The sequence below is a fragment of the Aythya ferina genome, assembly GCF_964211825.1.
Source record: "Aythya ferina genome assembly, chromosome: 2".
Lineage (NCBI taxonomy): Eukaryota > Metazoa > Chordata > Aves > Anseriformes > Anatidae > Aythya > Aythya ferina.
The window spans coordinates 50,390,811-50,412,428 of record NC_140297.1 but is presented as its reverse complement, the minus strand read 5'-3'; the positions used below and the strand labels follow the sequence as shown (position 1 = coordinate 50,412,428).

At 39.0% G+C, this 21,618-nt stretch overlaps 1 protein-coding gene across 2 annotated transcripts in view; it reads left to right on the top strand.

Annotated features, from left to right (window-relative positions):
• The window catches only part of LOC311431390 (uncharacterized protein), a 541,797-nt gene that overhangs the window by 69,911 nt on the left and 450,268 nt on the right, over nt 1-21,618 (top strand). For both annotated transcript variants that reach the window (XR_014689390.1, XM_084508852.1), the window contains exon 3: nt 7,852-7,932. Coding sequence is in view for 1 of the 2 variants with exons in the window: in XM_084508852.1 (XP_084364978.1) it covers nt 7,852-7,932 (81 nt within the window). In the remaining variant the exon portion in view is untranslated. The remainder of the gene's footprint in view (nt 1-7,851; nt 7,933-21,618) is intronic.

Genomic DNA, 21,618 nt, shown 5'->3' with positions numbered 1-21,618 from the left:
CAGTTTGTGCCTGTTGCCTCTTATCCTGTCTCTGAGCACCACAGAAAAGAGTCTGACCCCATTCTACTGATGCCCCCTTTTAAGATATTTATATGCACTGATAAGATTCCCTCACGGTTTCCACTTCTCCAGGCTAAACAGGCCCAGCTCTCTCAGCCTCTCTTAAGAGAGATGAATCAGCCCCCATGTCATCTTTGCAGCCCTCCACTGGACTCTCCAGTACCTCCATGTCTCTTGTACTGGGAGCCCAGGCCTGGACACAGTACACCAGGTATGGCTTCACCAGGTCTGAGTAGAGGGGGAGGATCACCCCCCCTTGACCTGCTGGCAACGCTTTTCCTAATGCATCCCAGGATAATGTTGGCCTTAATGTTAGCCACAAGGCACATTGCTGGTTTGTGGTTAACTTGTCTGCTGACAAGCAGAGCTGTTCTCCAGCAGGCTGGGCCCCAGCCTGCACTGGTGCTTGGTGTTGCAATTTTTGAACCTAATGAGGTTTGTCTACACGCAACTCTCCAACCTGTCTAGGTCCCTCTGAATGACTGCACAATCTTCTGGTGTATCAGCCATTCCTCCCAGGTTTGTGTCATCAGCAGACTTGCTGAGGATGCGCTCTGTCCTTTCATCTAGGTCACCAATGAATGATTTGAACAGACTTGGACCAAGTACCGACCCTTGGGGCACACCACTGTCTAAATCCTGTCTAAATTTCAGCCTCTGCAACTGGCCAAAACCTGCCTGTTTCTGTAGATGTCCCTGCAAACACACACAAGAAGTTGTCATTAGTTGCACCATCCGTGATATTCTGGCAGTACTGCTCCACCAGGCTTGAGCACTTGTATGGTCCCTTGGGACGTTGCATGCAGATGCTCAGCACTGAGTTGTGCAGGACTGCAGCATGCAGTGTTGGTGTGTGTCCTGGTTTCTCATATGGGTAGATGCACTAGGAGGTCTGCAGCTTTGGGTGAGAAAGCAATGTGAGTATGGTGGTAACCTGTCAGGAAAAGGGAAAGCTGGCATGGCTTTGGGAGTTCAACAAGAAAAAAAATGTGGAAGATGCCTGTCATTTTAAGTGACTATTTTATAGTTTAGTGGAAGAGTGCAGTAAGTGTGCTGCATGTACATTATATACTGGCATTGGTTCTGGGATTATTTCTGTCCTGTGTCATCACAGACATCTTCTAATATGCAAATTCCATTACTTACTGAAAACTAATCGAGTTAAGAATAGAACTAAAGCCATCTGGTAGTTCAGACAGAAAAGTTAGATAATTAGTTGTTCTTGTCAAGGGACTGATTAAAATAGGCCATCTTCATAATAGCAACTAGTTTGTAGGGACCTCCTGAAAGCCACCAGGGATAGTGATAATAAAAAGTACAAAATTAGAAAAGGAAAAAAAGGAATTGCCATCATAGCTCATGGTGACTTTTTTTTTTTTTTTTTTTTTTTTTTTTTTTTTTCTCAAAGTGAATTGCGTCAGCTTTTAATTTGAAGACTGCTTTTAATTTTGTTACTTTGGAAAGAAGCACAGGCTGAATTTTCTGGCCCTGGCTAGGTCAGCCAGGCTACTTCTAGGGATCCATCATTCTTTTTGCATAAAGCTCCAGTTTCATTGCTCAGACCCTACTGTGGGTATAGAAAAACTAAATTAGGAGAAACATCAAAACAGCATTGCTGCACCATTCTTTCTCAAGTGCTGATAGCTGTATGCATAGAAATGTTTAATGTGAATTTGTATTGATATGTCTTTAAGGAAGAAGCTGTTCAGCAAGTAGTACTTCAAAGTAAGTGAACTGGGTAGCAGAGGGAAGGATTTGTGTAGGTTTAGCAGCTCCAGTCCCATCATCACTGCAGCGGCAAAGGGGCTGTGTTCTCCCTTTGGTGTTTCCTGCTGGAATCTTGTCTTACTCATCCAGCTAAATAGCAGCAGGGAAACCTCCACAGGCTAAACAATGCTTACTCCTTGCTTCATGAGGATTCCACAGTGTCCCTGTGCCAGTGTGATAGAGTAATTTCAATAAGTTTGACCTGAATCTTGTTTTAAGTTGTTTGTCTTTGGGAACAAGGTGTTAAGGGCAGCTATGCTAAATGGACTAGTAGGATAAAATAAATGGGTAGTGAAATAGGAAAGGGAGAATGCTCTGTCATTGGTGTGATTTAATTAAATATATTTTCACTTTAGATGGATAAAAATGCTACATCTAAATGAGATTAATTGAAATTTATTTGTCATTGTTTTAACAGTAAAAATTATGGATCCCGTTTGTTTGTTTGTTTGTTTGTTTGTTTGTTTGTTTTTTGTCTCTGTTTCTAATGATTTAACAACTCCAGTAAAGAAGTGCTTATGCTGTTTTAGACGGATGTTTGTAAGAATTCCAGCATGGCTGTAATATTTTCTCATACTGAATGTGATGCAAATCTTTTTTTGAAAATGTGAGTAAATTGAACACTTAAATTAAAATGTGGGTAAGAATCAGAAGTACTCCGGCTTTTCTGTGTCTAGATTCTCCTTGAAAAAAAAAAAAAAAAGAAAAGCTTCTAAATTATTTTCATTAAATGAAGCTTTTATGCCCTTTTATTCCTTGATTAGGAAGGCAGTGATTTGAAAAATTCAAGATATTGAGGTCTCAAGTGTCAGGGATGCCCAGCTTTTAGAAAACATAAGCAAACATTTCAGCCTAATAAGCACAAAATAAATTGCTGTGAATGTGGATGTACAAATAGTTCCTGATTAGTTTAATGGGTCAAGCTTTCAGATTATTAAAAAGGTGATGAATGTACACATGTGATCAAGTTAATACATCTCTAAATGCATTCTCTGGAAAGCAGCAATGTGATGCATCTGGTGAATACTTAGCTAAGGATTGTTGTAACAAGTGTTGAATCAGTGCTTTAAGATTTTTATTTATCTTTTAATATTCAGAATATTATCTCTTCACAAATTGCTTTAGAATTTTTTTCATGAAATCCATCAAAAGTGGAAGATCCACATTTTGCCTTTCATGTGCACATTGTCATTCATGCTTTAAGTTCTGTCTGCTTGCTAATAGCTTTCACGTCCTATATTCACTGTCCTGCTGGCTGCAAATGGGTGGATTATGTACAGACAATCTGACTTTCCACTGCCTGTCACATTCTTATTATTTACTTGAACAGGAGAAAAGGGACTAAGAAGTTGGCAAATTAATTGAAGCAAGAACAAGCTTTTCATTTTGTAATATTAGAACTGGCTTTAGATAAACCTTCCAAATGAGCAAGTAACTATCAAAAGTATGAGACAACAGAGTCAGGCTGGATGGCTGGAGCTTAGCATTCTTAAGTCTGACTGCTCGCTTGATGGTAGTTCATTAAAGTTGTATTTAATCTGGTATTAAAATTATTATTATTATTTTTAAGAACTGAAGTTTGTTTTGTCGTATCACAGAACATTAGATTTTTTTTTTCTAAATTATATTTCTCTAATATGTCACGCAATTTCTATAGTAGCTTTTGATGAGATGTCTGATTATATGTCTCATTTTCATCCTGTTCTTTGTATAAGATGGTATAATTCAGATTTCCTTTTAGATAAGCCTTTGGCCTTTCAGTTGCTTTTGCTTTGCAAAGAAATTAATTCCTTCAGGTCAGAGAATCTGCAGCTCCAGCTGTGACTGTAGATGAATGTTCTTGCAGGGTCACATTATGTAGCACTGAACCTAAATAAAAAGATTAGCAAGAGTTCACTTGGAGGAAAACTTTTTAATTTCACTGTAATAAGTATGAGAATACATAGGGGAAAAAGAATAAAGATTTATTTTGAAATTGTTAGCAAATTATTCACCCCCCTTCCTGCTTTTGTTGCACTTTTAGAATGGCAGTAAAGGATGGGATTGAGCTAATTCATGGTAGCACTTTAGTCCCTGGCCTACAGATGATCTTTTATTTTCCTTGAAAAGGAAATCCTAGTCTACTTCTTTCAGTGATAAAGATTATGTTTATGAAGGAATTGGAGAGCTTCCTGATATGTTTCATTGTTTCAGGCAGTCTTTTGCCCCAAAACTTCACTCAGTGGAAAGGAAGAAGGGGTGTCATAGTTACTAACTACGGTCGGACTGAGCCAGCAACACCCAGATGATGTCTCATGTCTCCAGAAGAGTGCGTATTATTTTTTGCAGCCAATATGAACAATTTCTGGCAGAAACGGTGGACTTCTATGGTGACTCTTCAGCTGAAGAGTCTTAGACCTACTTAGTCTACTTAGACCTCACAATCTCTTTTCAAAGTTGTACCTCTCTCCAGCCATGGGGGAGAGTAGAGGGGCTGCTAGGGTGTTTCCTCACTAATGAGTATTTTCTGTTGATTGTTGTTGGCTGGGTTATGCACCCATGCTTTTTGACCAGTGTGAAGAGATGAGCTACTACTAAGGGCAACAGTCTGATCCTTGGACGCTCTCCTGTCTCAAATGTCTCCAGCTTTGTAAAGAGAGGATTGAAGGGGTTTGATTATAGCATTCTAGTCTTTCCCAACATTTTAGGTCTGCCAGTCCTAGGCAGCACTCTTACCTGAGTAGTCAAAGCAATGCTTGTATCCACTTCCTTGGGAAGGAAAACAAGTAATTAAAATTGACTAATGTTACTGCATTGCTTGGCTTAAGAAATCAAACAGACAGAAGTCATCTAATTCTAGTTAAAGCTCAAGTTCAGCTTTGTCACTTGCTCCCTCTGGGCTGTGGAGGTGACTCCTGGTTTCTGATCCTGTTGGATCCCTGGCTAGAAAATGCCACGGCGCCTGTCCAAGTTGCCTGCCAGGAGCTTCTGGTGCTGAAGCCAAGGAATAGAGGTTGGTACATGAACAGGATCCTCTATGTTAAGGAAAAGAGGTGCTGCTTGAGCACACAGCACCAAGAACTAGGAAGCATTTTGGATTTTGTTGTGCACTTTTCTGTTCCTTATTTTTATTTCAAATACTTTGCTCCTTTGAGACTTGTTTGTGTCCAGTGTATATCTGTAAAGAAATATAAAATGTGAAAGCATTCTTTGGTCTTTGTTTCATCAAAGCCTAATACCTTTTTTCAAAGTAGAGAAAAGTCTATGGACAATATCGTACTGTGCTTCAATAATGGTTTTCATTTGTGACCAAATGGGAATCATGTTAAACTTTGAATGTTCACCCGGTCCTTTTATTTCTCTCCTGTTTTCTTGCTTGCATGAACGGGAATATGGTTTTCATTTGTCCTCCTCATGATTGTGTTGTGGACCACATTCTGAAACTGCAGAGACCACCAACGGTCCATAGAGATGGCTGTGGAGCCACAGTCTGCACAGGAATCCATATGACCTTTTGTTTTTTGTTATACCCTTGCTGCAGCACTCTGAGTTAAATGTTTCTGATGGTCTTTTGTTTAATAACCAATGTGGCTTTAATTAGTCACAAGTGGCAATGATCTTCTAAAGGTAGAAACTAAGTGTATTCAGATGAAATAGGCATGTTCCATAAAAAAAAAAAAAAAAAAAAAAAAAAGGAACATCGCATGGTATGATTTTTCTGGCTGTACATTCAGGCAGGCAGGCTGTGCTTTAGTATGGTCCTGTATTTTTTCCTACATTCTTCACTGTCCTTAGTGAAAGAGGTTGCTTTGTGGAAGTTGCAGAGACTGTGTTGGAAGAGACATTAGTCTTAGAAGCACATTTTCTGGCAAGAGTCTGTGTGGTGTTATACCTGAGTCTGTTGGTTTCATTTTAGTCTGACCAGATTTCCAGAAACTTAGTATGTTGCAAGGTGAAAATTTTAGACCAAAACCTCTTCAGGTAAAGGTAAAACTGTCAGTTGTACTTTGTGATGTCTACAGGTCTTTTATTGTTTTGTTGTCCAGTTCATACTAACAGGATTTAAATATGGACAGGGAATTGTAATTCAGGATGTATAAATATATTTTTGTGGAAAAGCCACTTACTAGCATGACTACACACCAAGCTTATAAGTTGCATTCTGGACAAAACTGACTTACACTAGCAATTAAAATCTGTACTATTTTCTGTAGCTAAAAAATCCTGTTAAGTCAGTCTGTGCTTGGAAAGGTGAGCTTGGTCCTTTTATTTCACTTGTCATCAGTCATGAAGGCCTCAACAGATCACATTGTTCTCTATAAGCTACACCTGGATAACCACTCAATGACCTGTCCTTGCTCTCCATTACGTTTGGGCACCCTTACTGGAGGCAGAACAGACTGCAGAGAAGTAAAGGAAGGGAAAGCATTAGCCAAGATGGGCTTTTGCTGCTACTATAAGATGACTGGAGGGACTTCTACTTGACTATTTTTTAAAGGCTAATTTGATCTGATAATAATAATTATTATTTATTAAGCAGAACATAGCAGTCAGTTATGAAATAAGAATATCACCTGAACTTGCTGTTTTATTAACCATAGCCTTTTTCTGGCCATACTGCTCTTAACACAGAAGTGCACTCTATGCCTACTGTGCAGTAGGTGGTGAGGTTCTGTAGCCCCTTAAGATAGCTGTGTAAAATTAGTGATGTAAAAGTATGTGAATTAGGAAAATGATTGCAAATCTACTTTTACTTGTCATAAGTCAGAGGAACTTACAATTTTTATGGAAGTATTCACGTATCAGATGCTAGTATCAGATAAGCCATTAAAATTCTGTAGAAAGTGAGACAGGTATCTATCTGCATGTGGATTCTTTAAACTTTGCATAATAATAATATAGTAAAATACTATTGGAACCATATCTCAGGTGACGCTTTTCTAGCCTTACTTACTGGAGTAGGCAACTGAGATATATATGGGATGTAACTGTTTTGAAGTGGCAGAACAGAGAATGTTCTTTCATGTGTTACAGATTGCTAAAAATTGGGTAGGGCCTACTGAGAGATTGTACTTTGCACCTTAGATTAAAGTAATTGTATATAGAGAAAATGTGTGTGTGGTTTAGTTGTCATTTAGAATTAAAATTTGTGTTCATAAAATGAGAACCATAGCCATACCATTATGAAAAATTACTTTTCTCGTGTCCTAAGAAGCATGTTTTGCCAATGAAGTTTACAGTGATATGGTAGAAACCTGGAAACTTGAAAGATTAATTTGCTAGATAGCTTATTGCATATTTACTCTCTGTTACTCAAGCAGATGCATGCAACATTAGCATTACTTTTTTTTTTTTTTTTTTTTTTTTTTTCCTATGTAGTATTTGATTCAGAAAGAGAAGACTTTGCAGAGAAACTGTAACTTAGATTAGTTATGTGTTTTATCATACTTTTATTGTGGTTATGAATTCACACTGCAACTCTGTGTCCAGAATTTTAAAGTATTTTGTATACCTAGATGTTGTGGAAAAATAAAATTTTCCAACTCAAAGTAAAATAAAGGGAAAATTTTAAGAAAAGACATATGTTTCACAAGTAGCATAAGTCATTATTTCTTTAAAATATAACCATAATTTGAAAACTCTATTTCTTTTCCTGTGAGACCTGAAAAACCTCTCTGTTAAACAGTGCAAATTAATATCAACAAGTGAGTATGTGGATACAGTGCAGTTGCCAAATCATTGAACCAACTAGGGATAAATGCTTCTCTTTTGATATAGCCATCTTTACAAATCATGTTGATTTTCCTGCTATAATTAGTCTTGTTTTTAACTGCATTTCATGTGGTTTTAGTTCTGCCTCAGACGAGTGCACCACAATTTTGTTTGCTCTAAATAAAAAGTTAGATTAGAAGAAGAATTATTTGAACAAAAAAAAATCCTTATAAGTGCAGCATGAGACTGAACTCTGAAGTATTACTGTACTTGCTGTGGAATCGGTGACTTCTATATCATGTAACATGCTTATATTTCTTTTTAAACATTTAGGAATTTGCCAGATCTTTCTTGTTATGTGGTTGCTGAAGCATTTTCCTGGCATGGCAGTGGTGATTGATGAACACACTTCAGGTAAGAAATCAGATATATGCCATTTGTTATGCCTGTTCATTAACTTCCCTCACATTGTTTTGGTTAAGTTTCAATAGTAGCAGTCTTCAACAGTACAGCATCAGAATTCACTGAATATAAAATGTAAATAATCACTTGTCTACATGAATGTTTAAACATGTCTCTCTGTAAATCATTGTGAACAGGTTTTTGGTTTTTCTCCTAGGTTTGGTAATTCTGACAACAGATGACGTTACATGTTAAATTGGGTTTTAATGATCAAAATATTATTTTAAGGTATGGTCTGTCACTTCTAATTCTTCCATCAACCCACCTTTTCCTCCAAGAATTAGTTCCATCTACTTTAAGTTATACCAGATTGGAACATCTATTCCAGAAGGCTGTACTTTTCTTAAACCACACTTGGCTCTGCTAAAAAATATTTGTGAAGTTGACCCCTTATTAAACTTTTTACCAGTTAGCCTGCTCATACTTTGCTAAAAATATCTGTATGAAGAGGAAAAAAACCCACTTTTTTTCTTTGTATGTAGTGAGTTCCAGCCTATCCCAGTGGATGCTGGCTCTCCAGCAAGTTATGTTCTTTTGCCTCTTGTGATCCAGGTTTGGTCACTTAACTTTTGCACATAGATCAGTAGCAGTCACGAATAATCTGATGTGCATTTCAGCTGCTTCTGCCTGTGTTCCAGCAAAAGATATAGAGACTTCATAAAATTTGTTTTTCTAAATAAATCTGCTTCTATAAAAGATACATTTCCATTAAAACTCCCAAGAATACTATGTAAATACAGTAAAAAGATAACATGTGCCAATGCTGTTTTTTAGCACAGAGCTGCAAACTTTTTTTTTTCAGCCTTGTCATGTACAAGAGTTAGCTGATGTTGATAAACTGTAAGATTATCAGTAATACATAATTATCCTCTGTAACTGATTAGAATTGTGGGAACAAATATGCTGGCTGCTATTATAGTCTTTACCCTTGCCACTGTATAAAAGTATTTCCTTCACTTACTGTTGAATTTCATTTCACTTTAGCAGTTACAATTGTAAGCCTGAATATAAGGCCAATTTCAGAATTTCTTGAGTGGTTTTGTAACCTGTTCTTTGAGATTGTGCCAATCCAGGATAGCCTTGGCAGTTAACCCAAGCTCTTTAAAGAATACCCAAAAGTATGCAAAGGTTGGTTTTGATTCAATTCTTGCTCTGTCTCCAGCTTCCTGGAAAGTGATAGATGAATTCCTTAGTTCCCACATCAGTGTGAAGCAAGCACCTATACACCTATGTGACCTATAGAAAGACTGATGTCTTTCTTCTGATAAGAAAGTAGTAGCATGCTGCACAAAAATGTAGTCTAGAACAACACGTGCCCATGGCTACATTGAGCTGTCTGTGCACATGTGGGCCTTGTGCTGGTGAGGCAGAGCTACGGAGAAGCTGGTACTCAGAGCTGAAGTTTACTGGCAATGTACTTTTCAGCTAAGGTAAAAGACTTGGCCTTTTATGTTAGAGTTGTATCGGTACGTGCTTGGGCTTTATCTCTGTGCTCCAATTGTCCTTTTTTTTCTTACTTCGTAAGTGTATTGTGAAGACAAACATGGCAAAGACTGCACTGTGTTCATGTGGGAGCCAGATGTGTACATAATATAGACACAGAGTTAAAGACATGTTTAAAGATAAGAGCATAAAATATGCAAATGGATGACCTTGGAGTGTACTTTATTCTGCAATTTGGGGGTTATAAAACCATGAACACAGCAAATGCTTTAAAATGTCAGTATCAGTTAGATCAAGGGTCCAGGTTATGTCTAGAGCTTTAGGAAGACATAGCAGACTCTTGTTCCATAGAGTGACTGGTAGCTAATGCCTGGGGAGGAAAGTGGAGCAAGCCCAGCATATGGTTGCTTCCCATCTCATCCTGTAGTGATCTGCAGATGATGGAGTCATTGGTGGTCTCTGTGTTCTTTTCTCTCTGTTTCTCTGTGCCTTGGGTGTACTTTTCTCCTTTTGTGAATTTCTGGGACTATGTTTTGAACCTGGATGAATTTTTGGGCTCTGCAATTTCATGCCATTCAGAATTCCCGAATTGAATGCCATGGAGTGAGAGAGCACCGTGCTGTTTGCTTTGTACCTCCTACTTGCTAATGTCACTTAATCTGGGGACTATGATGATGTGCTAGAACATTCAGAAGTTGCACAATACCCTTTTTTCTCTAGTGGGATGGTGGGAAAGGAGGATGGCTGCTAAGCTTTAAATAAAGTATCTTCTTAAATAGCTGGGCTAAATAAAATCTCCCTGAAGTAAAATGAAACCAAACAGCTTCTGTGGTTCTGATTGCTAATGCCTTCAAAATATGTAGGTCTGAAGCAGCTAGTCAGACCTGTCTTGCTTTTCTTTTTGAGCACACTTTCCATGCTTTTTTTTTTTTTTTTTGGCATGGAGATGAATAATTTGGAGGTTGCGTGGCCATTATGTTCTGCTCCTCTTTGGGTTCCAGAAAGCCAAGAAGGTGCTCAAGTCTCCTGTTCTGTGAGGTAGTCATCCTGGACATTTTTTTCCTGACAGAATTCAAGATTGTGTGGAAGAAACTATCAAAGTTCAAATATCACTGTAGACATGCATTCTGTGTGTTGAGCCTCCCAACAACACATTAAAACACAGGACTGTTAATCAGAATTAAACATTCTTTTCTCTTGTTATTTTTATTTATTTGTTTAAAATACCGCTTTCAACTTCACAGAGATTTAGATGGGTTGGAAAGAAAAAAAGGAATTACGCAATAGTGCGTTTGCTGCAAAATCATTGTGTTGAGGACTTGGCTATGTGTATTGCAACTATTGCATCAAGGCTATGGAAGGAACTGTGAATATTGCATAAATTTACCTGACTTGGTTAGATGGTGTGTCACAAAAATATACTGTGCAATATATATAATACTGACTATACAGTAGACTTGTCAAACTTGAAAAAGCTGTGGCTGTGCTGAAGTTGAGCCTCTTTGGAAAAAGTAAAATGCGATACTGTGAATGTGTTAAGTATAGAATATAGAATACTAGAATTTCAAAAGTATAGGCTTTTAAAATTCTACAAAAGCATTCAGAACCAAAATAACAGCTCTTAGCTAAAACTTTAGAGTTAGTTTAAGGAGAGTAATTTAATTATACTGATTCTCCTTGTTTGCAGAGACAGTTTTGGAGATATAATTAATGCAGCTGTGTAAAAGTTGGGTTTATTTTTGCTCTCCATTTTTGTTTTTTTTTTCCAGACAGTGAAGAACATGGACTTGCTATCTGATCCAGATTACAACTTAACATTGTACATGTATTTTCATCCCATCTGCCCTCATTTTTCCTTTTCTGCCTATATTTGGGGCAGAAAATGATTCAGTTCTTATAAAGGGTCACCTTACTATCCAGGGTTGAATCCTTATGAGACACAAAGCAAGTTGGGTGCAGCATACTATTTAATGCTTTTTTCAGTTGAAGATAACTCCACTGTCTTTGCTCTAATGGCTTATGGAAACGTGATGGCTCAGCACATAAAAGACTGCTAAGCCACCTCTCCTACTTAGAAAAAAATTACTGGGCACCTTATTCCTCTTATTCCTCAAATCCCCAGAAAATGGGCATAAATTTGTGCTTGAATCCCACCTATGGTACAAGAAGACAAGCTGTTTGTTGCAGAGCAAAGAGCTGGAACTTCAAATAACAAGCCTTGCAAGACTGGAAGTATAGGTAAAGTGTTTGCTCACGGGTGTAAGTCTTCAAAAAAGTCAGGAAGGTAAGAAAAAAAAGTAAATTCTTTGCTGTCCTTGCCTGTGTAAAAAGGAGTGGCTAAGAAAACTGCTGTGAATGTTTGGAAGTGGAGAAAGTGAGTTGGCCAATTTTATTAGACTAAAGAGAATCAGGTTTATCCACAGATCATCTGGATGCATGTGAATACATGGAAGTGGATTGTATCTTGCCAGAGATATGTATAAAAATTAAAAAAAAAAAAACAACAAAAAACACAAAGCATTTCATTTATTTATTTATTTATCTGTAACAGGATATAACTAGACTGTAAACCTTGGCAGGACTCTAATATCTGAATTCCTCTTGAAACTCTAACTGTCTTTTGTAAGACTGATTCTGGAACTGGAACGAATGAGAAACTTTTCAATATTCTTCCTCGTGTTAATTAGGTGAAACAGTAAGTTTAATATTTGTCCAAACAGAGCTCAAAACAGGCAAGAAATTGAGAATAGAGGAGCCAAACAAGGGTAAGTAATGAGACAGTTTCTCAAACTGGCAATGGAATACCACGATTTTGGAAAAAGCACACTTGCAAGCTTCCTTTATTATTATAACCTCTTGAACAGAATAATCCAGTCCAAACAGCTATAAACGCTTTCCAATAGAGAAGTTTATGACCTAGTTTCAGACTGAAATGCTCACAGTATCACAGTGTGTGAAAGGAACTTAAAAGAAGATGCTAGTGGAAATGCCTCTGGAGCAACTTGGTGTATTTAGCCACTCCTGCCCTTTTCAAATACTTGCTAAGTGGAGTCAACCTAAAACTTTTGTTGAGTGTCATCACATGGCACTTACAGGGCAACCAGGTGATCAGGCCCAGTCAGCATGGGTTTATGAAAGACAGGTCCTGCTTTACGAACCTGATCTCCTTCTATGACAAAGTGACCCGCTTGGTGGATGAGGGAGAGGCTGTGGATGTGGTCTACCTTGACTTCAGCAAGGCTTTTGACACTGTTTCCCACAGCATTCTCCTCAAGAAACTGTCTGCTTGTGGCTTGGACTGGTGTACGCTTCGTTGGGTTAAAAACTGGCTGGATGGATAGCTGGGCCCAAAGAGTCGTGGTGAATGGAGTCAAATCCAGTTGGAGGCTGGTCACTAGTGGCATTCCCCAGGGCTCGGTACTGGGGCCAGTACTCTTTAATATCTTTATCGATGATCTGGGTGAGGGGATCGAGTGCACCCTCAGTAAATTCGCAGATGACACCAAGTTAGGTGTGTGTGTTGATCTGCTCAAGGGTAGGAAGGCTCTGCAGGAGGATCTGCATAGGCTGGACCGATGGGCTGAGGTCAACTGCATGAAGTTCAACAAGGCCAAGTGCCGGGTCCTGTACCTGGGGGGCAATAACCCCAAGCAGAGCTACTGGCTGGGAGATGAGTGGTTGGAAAGCTGCCAGGCAGAGAAGGACCTGGGAATATCGGTGGATAGTCAGCTGAATATGAGCCAGCAGTGTGCTCAGGTGGCCAAGAAGGCCAACAGCATCCTGGCTTGCATAAGAAACAGTGTGGCCAGCAGGTCTAGGGAAGTGCCCCTGTACTCGGCTCTGGTGAGGCTGCACCTCGAGTACTGTGTTCAGTTTTGGGCCCCTCGCTACAAGAAGGACATTGAGGTGCTTGAAAGAGTCCAGAGAAGGATGACAAAGCTTGTGAGGGGTCTGGAGAACAAGTCCTACGAGGAGCGGCTGAGGGAGCTGGGTTTGTTCAGCCTGGAGAAAAGGAGGCTCAGGGGCAACTTCATCACTGTTTATAAATACATTAAAGGAGGCTGTAGCGAGGTGGCGGTTGGTCTATTCTCCCATGTGCCTGGTGACAGGATGAGGGGCAATGGGCTGAAGTTGTGCCAGGGGTGTTTTAGGTTCAATATTAGGAAGAACTTCTTTCCTGAGAGAGTTGTGAGGCATTGGAATGCGCTGCCCAGGGAAGAGGTGGAGTCACCATCCCTGGAGGTCTTTAAAAGACGTTTAGATGTTGAACTTAGCGATATGGTTTAGTGGAGGACTTGTTAGTGTTAGGTCAGAAGTTGGACTTGATGATCTTGAGGTCTCTTCCAACCTAGACAATTCTGTGATTCTGTAAAAATATATCTATCTATCCACATATATTTAAATTCTGCAGGAGACCGAGAGTTGGCATGAAGACTTTCCATAGGATATCTGATTTTATTTTTTATATATATTTTTTTGTAATAGAACACTTTTTGGAAAAATAATCATTCTCAGAGTTATTTCAATGGGAATTTGGCAATTACAGGATGCCTCTCTCCATCCTGTGTTCCTCTGGAGCAACAAAGGAAAAAAATTGTGTTTTTAATCTGGTGACAATTACAAAATCTCTTCTGGGGTGAGATGCAGAAAGCTTTGATTAGGCTTCATTTGTTTCATGGCCTTCCTTCAAGGAGTAGGGGCAAAAAGTTGAAGGGATTGTGCTGGGTGGGTGGGAACCAAAACCTTGAATGGCAACTTCTTTTAAATTGGAGAAATATTTCTCTTTGGTTCTTTATGCCCTCGCAATAGGCATCAGAACAAACCATATTTTAATTATCTGGCTTGTGGAGAGGCTGGACAAAGTGGTAGTTTTGTGAAGAGAAGGAAGCAATGCTATAACAAACTAGATGAGCTACTGCAAGTTGGGGGATTTTGTTTGTGCTCCCTTTTCCTGGTGTTCTGTGACTCACTCACGTCACTGAAAGCAAGGGAGCTGTGCTGATCCCCATCTGATTTGGTGCTGATCAACACCATGTACCCTTTTCTTCTGCTTCTTTAGGCAGGCTGAAAGTGATCATGAGAGCACAGACCAAGAAGCGTTCTTAGCCAAGACGCATTTCTACATGTTGCTGAAATATATTAAATAATACTTGGTTAGCATAGCAAGAGCTATAGTTAAAATTCCTATGGTGTTTCAATTATTCTTTTATTATTCCAGTTGCTTATAACTTCCTGAAATGCTCATGTCTCAAGCTGAAATTTTCCAGACTTGATATTGGCCTGACAGTGACCTTTCTTCTCTTTTCTTCTTTGTTTCTCTTTTCTCTGTGGTATTAAGTGAATATGGCTTGGACATTTCATTTTTAATGAGAAGAAAATAGTAGAAAAATACACTTCAGCTGTTACTTTAAGACCCTAAGACTGTGAGTAGCTCAAGTGGTGCAGCTGTTAGAGAAATGGTGGTGAAAATCCTTGGAAGTGCTTCTTGAATCTTACTAGAATCAGCGAGAGGGGCACTCAGAGTGCTATCAATGTTAGGTCTTAAAATTGAATTTTCTTTCCATAATGCACATGCATTATGCTCCTCTGTAGTTATCACATGTGGCTATTTTGGCCATGATCAGTGAATAGACTGTTTGAGTTGAGTGATGCAGTAGTCCTCGCTGAAAGAGCAGATCTGTTTCTTGCTGTTTGCCACAACTCTGGCGCCACAGGGCTCATAATTTGGAAACAGCACAGCACAGCTGGCAAGCACTGCGCTGGGACCTGCAGCCTTTGGGGCACCCTTCCTGCCCCAGCCAGGGCTCAGTTCAAGCTGAAAATGTGGAATTTCTCAGAAACATTTATGAACGGAAAACTATTAACAACAAAGCACAGTTTTTAGATAAGATTTTTGACTGGCTCTTCTCAAGCTGAAGGCTACAGTAGTTTGGGGTAGAACCTGGTTTTCTTGGGAAGGGATTTATACTTAGGATGGAAAGAGTAGAAATATATTTCCAAGCGCTTTTCTTTAAATTAATGGTGCTACCATGTCTCTTTATTAATTTATGTAAAGACTGATAATGGTGGTGATATTGATAAACAGCATATTTTTAATTTATTTTTATTTTTTTTTTCTACTTTACTTGTAAGATGTATCTCATGGAGAAAGGCCACGCTTGTTGGCTTGCGCACAGCCAGTCATACCTTAGAGGTCTGGGTTTTTGCAGAGGATATCCAGTTTGAGTGTTTCTGTAAAACATTTTAAGAAACTTTTAATTTCTGGAACTGGCTTCTTCTAATTTCTTCTTTTCCATGGGAAATACAAATTAACATGCATTCATGAATCATCTTTTTTCCCGTTGTTATATCGACATGTATTACCATTGACTAATGCAAGTGTCTGACTCTGAAAGCTACAGGGCAGCAGAACACAGAGGATAAGAATAGAACTGCAGGCAGGCCTGGTAGAAGTTCCCCCTCACCCCCTTGCCCTTTAACATGTGTTTTAAGTGAATTCCCCAGCTCTGAACATCCAGTGCGATGTCATAATTCTCTGTTCCTGTAGAGGACTGATGAAACTTTCTTCATTCCCTATCATAAACTCCAGTAGATCACCAGCAGGATTGTCCTTTCCAAGAGCTCCTGAGAACTGTTCCATCTCTCCTTCAGCTGCGCTTCCAGATGCTGGGTAGAAGTATGGTTCCAATTGCATAAGCAGAGCTTTCCATATCACAAGTCAGTTGAGAAGACCAGTTTCTTATTTGTGAATTGCATTATGCACGTTGCTTTCTTAATTCATTGAAGTCTTATTTTCATTTTCTTTACCAGCTCTTCTTTCACTTCTCCATGTCATTGTTTGCTCTTTTTTTTTTTTTTTTTTTTTTTTTTTTTTCATGCTATCTCAAAAGCTGGTCTATGATGTTTTTCCCAAAGATGATACATGAAGAAAAAGTTAACAGTGCTTCCTAGGGACCACATTCCTAGCAGGAAAATTTACAGCAAGGCAGACCTAATTTTAATTTTTAGTGCACTGTTTTGTTTGAAGGACGGCTCTTAAAATATAGTATTTTCCACTTAAGTTATGCAAACTCCAAACTAGCAGAATTTCATATGTAAATCTAATGAAAATAATTGTCCCTGCACAGACGGCACCCTTTCTGTTAATACTGAATAGCTGCTGATGGCTCAGTGACTTTAAATTCTTGGCAGTGGCGAAAGCAGTTTTGAACTACATGATCAGGCTGGATCACTTCCTGCCAGCTCTGTCAGGTAGAACAGTAAGTTACCCAAAGAAAAAAGGGCTTTTTGTTGAATGCTGAGGCAGTTTGTTTCAGGGTTTTTTTTGATTGTTTGCAGGTGATATAACAGAAGCTGAAGAGAGGGCTCATTTGGCCTAAAGGAACAAACTCTTGTTTTATTATAAATTCCTACACTTTGAGTCTGACTTGTGGTTTCCTGGCAGTTAATTCTTTACAAAAACTTGAACAGTCTGAGGTGGGTAAGAGGGATATCAGTACATTATTATCTTTGCATGGCTATGTTAACTACTAATTAAAATAAAATAAAAATAAAAAAGACAAAAAGTCTCCAAATACTCAAAATACTGGAGATGAAAGAGTTGCAGAATATAATACAAAATATTACATAAATATATATATAACAAACAAAAACAAGGGCATGGGCAGATTGACCTATTTGTTGTTCACTCCAAGCAATAGTAAATTCCATATTATCCAGATGAATGATCAGTGCATTTAATATGAACTTATTCTCAGCTGCATCACCACACTACCATTATTTCATATACTGAACAAGTATAGCTGCAGAATTTAAGACTTGTTCAATAAGTATGGAAGTCCCATCACAACCACCTCTACTTCTGAAATTAGTTGAAGCCTATTTACTGCACCACAGAGAGAAACATCTACCTCAAAGTGGCATTGATCTGTTGTAAAAAGTGGAGTCTGATATCAGAACTTCAAAGAGACCTGCTTTGTATTGCACATCTATGTCTCCAGAACAGGAGGGGCTTTTATTTTTAAATCTCATCACAAGACTTTGCTCCAACTTGCTGTCCTCTTGGTAGGAATCTTGTCAGGTGTGGCATCCTTCTGACCAGTTATGGAGTTAGCTGTGAACTACATAACCATATCAAACACAAACGTCTGAAAAATATGAGGCTTGCTTTCCAAGGAAGACCTTGGATTCTGAATTTTCTTAGGCTTTTAGACATAAGGAAAATGACTAAAACAGAATTGCCTGGTACACACACAGGAAACAGATTCAGAAATTAAAATAGAGTCTTATCTTTAAAGTTAATGTTGCTCATCCAAATAGTAACACACATTTCAGTACTGGCAGCAGGTATTGACTCCCACTTCTTTGAAGACAAGGAACTTTTTTTTTATTATTATTTGGGGGGGGGGGATTTCTGTCACTGAAACTAATGGTTTAGGTTTCTTCTCTTCCATGCTCTCTTTGGGCTTGTACTTTCAGTTAAATCTATGTAAAGTTTTTGAAAGAAAAGCATCTATTTGCATCACAGTTATTTAAGAGAGGACTCAATTATTGAAGTGTCCAGAAACTTGATATTTTGAAATTTTTGGCCTGACATGTCTCTATTGTACACTGAGGTATGTTTTTCCAGGGTTACAGCTAGTAACCCTGGAAATGAACCCTTGGTTCATTTTGTCAGCTGTAGGATATTTGGGATGGATTACAAATAGGAACGTGGAACTAATTTTATCATGTTGGTTTTATATTCAGTGACTTCTGCACTGGTCTTTCCTTTGTAATCTTTGCTCTGGCTATAGGCTCAAGTATTTTGCTATCCAGAATGGACTCTGGTGTTGGAAATTTTAGTAACAAAAGTCTTTTTGTCTTGGAGTATTTGAAAACTGACAGCTCATCTTTTAACCTGTTGGATCAAGTTTAATGGGGATTGATAGTCTTATATCTTTTTTTTTTTTTTTTTTTTTTTTTTTTTTTTCCCCTCACAGTTTTCTGCTCATTAATAAAAGAGTTTTTGGCGACGAGTACTTTGGAAAAAGTCAGTTTAACTCATGAAATGCCAGTGTCCTAAGCACTCTTGCTTTGTTTCTTCCCCAGCCCCCACATGCCACCTCTTATAGACATGCCCTAGGAGTTAATAAAAGACACACAAGACAGAAAACCCAGTAGAGGCAAAAAAAAAAAAAAAAATCTCCCTGAGAGAGCTGCAGCAACTCCCACACAATAAATTCATGGCTGACTGAACACCACTGTTTTTCTGCAGAGGGGAGGGATCACAGTTACTTTTTTTTAAAAATTTTTTGGTGCGCGGCTAGTTGTGTGAATGTGCCCTGGGTGCTTGACCTCCCTCCCCACCTTCCCAGGCCCCTTGAAAGTGACTGTAATCCTCCTGGCTCCTGTTGCCTCCGCTGGCAAAACACACCAGCTCTTAACTTGGAAGGCATCCCGTTGTGCAGATGTGCCTTGTCCCGGGGAAGACGGCCCTCTCCCAAGCCCGGTGCTTCTCTGTGCACTCGGGAATGACTAATTCTGGTTATGTTACTGCTCTGTGTACAGTCGGTGGGTTGTGTGTGTACTGGGGGGTGTTCTTCCTTGTGGCAGGGATCAGTGTAGGAGGGCTGTATTGCAGATTGCACACCATCTTTTTCAGACACTGGGTGCATACGGTGACTCAGTTTGTTAACTGAAAATTAAACTTGAGAGTCTAAACTTGTTTAAAGATGTTTACAACCAAGATTAATTGTGTATTTTTAGGCTTTGGGTCATGATTAGCACATAGACTTTCTCGTGTATATTGTAAGGAAGCAAAGTGAACAGTGGCTTATTACTGCAGGGAAGCTGAAGGCTGCTCTGGGGTATGCGCCTTTGTGTATCACTGCCTTTAGCAGACTCAGAAAAAGCTGAAAATAGGGAAAGCTGAACCTCAGTGGCGTGCCCTAGTGCTACTATGGATTGTATTTGGCTAGCACGAGGAATGAATTGAAAAATATTCAGTGTCTCTGCTAAAAAGTGACAGCCTGCCTGTGTCCATCAGCTGGGAAAGGCAGAGCAGTGTTCTGCCATTGGGGTGTCTTCAGGCAGAGGTGAACTAGTGAGACAGCAGACCTACAGAAATCATTAGCCTAGAAATCAGGAAGTGAGGGTTTTGCCATGATCAAAGCAGGACTGAGTGGGAATATTGCCTTGTTGGGACGTTTGTATTCCTGTTGTCTGATGGAGGTGGTGCCTGCTTGGCTCTGCTGGCATCCAGCCATGTCAGCTCGTGCTGGCTGGGGAGAGGGGCTGTCCACTGTCCTTTCCCAGGACAGAAATATCAGAGCAAGAAATTTCTCCATGCAATTCAATTACCCTGCTCAACCACCCTTGGGTAGCAGAACAGTCAGTGGAAGCGATGTTGGTGGCAGTGCTACAGCTCTGTAGGTTCAGCTGCACCAGAGATTAGGCCCATTTCAAGCTGTCACTTTCATAGCCATACCCTTCCTCTGATCCCAATCATTAAGAGATTAGGTATCTTGAAATATCAACATTTGTTGCCCCCCTCCCCTCCACACACCTGGAGCAAACCACTTAGCCTACAGATGTGGGAATGCTTAAATAGGTTTTCAGTGGGAAAGAAATGCTGAGATTCTGCGATGTATAATTTATACAGAAGAACAGTCTTTCACCTGCAGAGCGCTGGTAAATGCTGCTTTTGTACTGTGGCCAAGAGCATGCGCTGATAAGCCAGTGGGAAAAATACAATAAAAATAGGAATATGCATCAGAGGGCGAGAGTGCTGACTTCTCAGATCTTCCATAGCACACACACTGTTTTAAAACTTTTTTTATTTGGGGGCATTGTTGCAGGTTTTGAGCCACGTATTTTTCAAAAAGTGAGTTTAATTTTTGTTGTTTAGAGGTGACATTCTGCCACTCCGGTATCTATTCTGTTGTCCATTCTTGCCTCCCATTTTGAACACCAGAGTTCCTGGCAAAGCAAAATGTAAGTTGGAGGCTTTCTGTATTTTGAAGAAACTTGAATGGATTTAAAATAAAACCTTCATCATAAGGAAAAGCTCAATACTTTCTACTCCAAGATCTACTGGAAATACCTGAATGGCAGCCAAAGTGGAGGGCTTTTGATTCACATGCTGCACTTTCTGAGGGAAGAGTGTTTAAGTAACCAAAAAATGAGATTTTTGGTGCTTTGGCAATTAGGAATTTGACCAAAGCTTTGGAAAGGAGTAGCAAGAGGTAGTACACAGTTTCATTTGGAGGCAAGTGCTCCGCAGCTTGATTGATTTGTGTTGGCAAATACAGCATTTCAGTACAGACACATGCTGTAACATTTTGCCACTGCAAGAAAAAACAACCAGACTCTGGGTTCTGTATCTAAAACCAGCTCCTGGACTTGTGGGCATCAGTCATTCCTACAGCACTGTTCACCTGGCATCGTGCTGGGAATTCCCTTGATTTTATGCTCCAAGTAGGGAACTAGACATGGATATGTCTGGATCTCTGCAGCTAAGCTGCAAGCATGCATGCTGAACCTTTGTGTGGGTAGAGCAGTTGTGTGATTTGCTTATTAGGGAAAACTGATAATTTTGGACTCATTTTGAATAGCTTTCACATTCTAGTCAGCTTTTTTTTTTTTTTTTTTTTTTTTTTTTCCATTTGTTTTCCATATTTGTAATTTTTCATACTGAAACATCCCAGCAAAAGCTGGCATAAAAATTTGTCTTTTTTTTTTTTTTTTTTTTTTGAGATTTTTCATAAGGAAATCCATAATACGTACTATAAGGACAAAAGTGCATTCTGTTCATTCATAGGACAAAAAGTAGGCTGTATTAGCTCCTTTTAATGTTCTCTACATTAAGGCAATAATAAAGTAATTCATATTATCACATGGAGTTCTCTTGAATCTTATTCAAATGGAGATAAAATTTCCCATGTGAGTGATGACAGAATGTACATGGAAATTATATATCCTTTTTCTTGGTTGTATCATTTTTGCCACTTGACATGCAAAGGCACGTTTTCCTCTTAAAAAAGAGTTTTTGGCCAAGTTCTACTTTTTCAAATCCTCTGACGTATAGCAGACGGTTCTGCTGATTTTTTCAGCAGTGGGTTCAAAATTTTGCTCTTTTGCTTATAGAACTGAGAAGAGACTGATCCATAGTCATGCAAAAAGTGCATTTTATTCTTGTTTAAAATAGGAGAAACT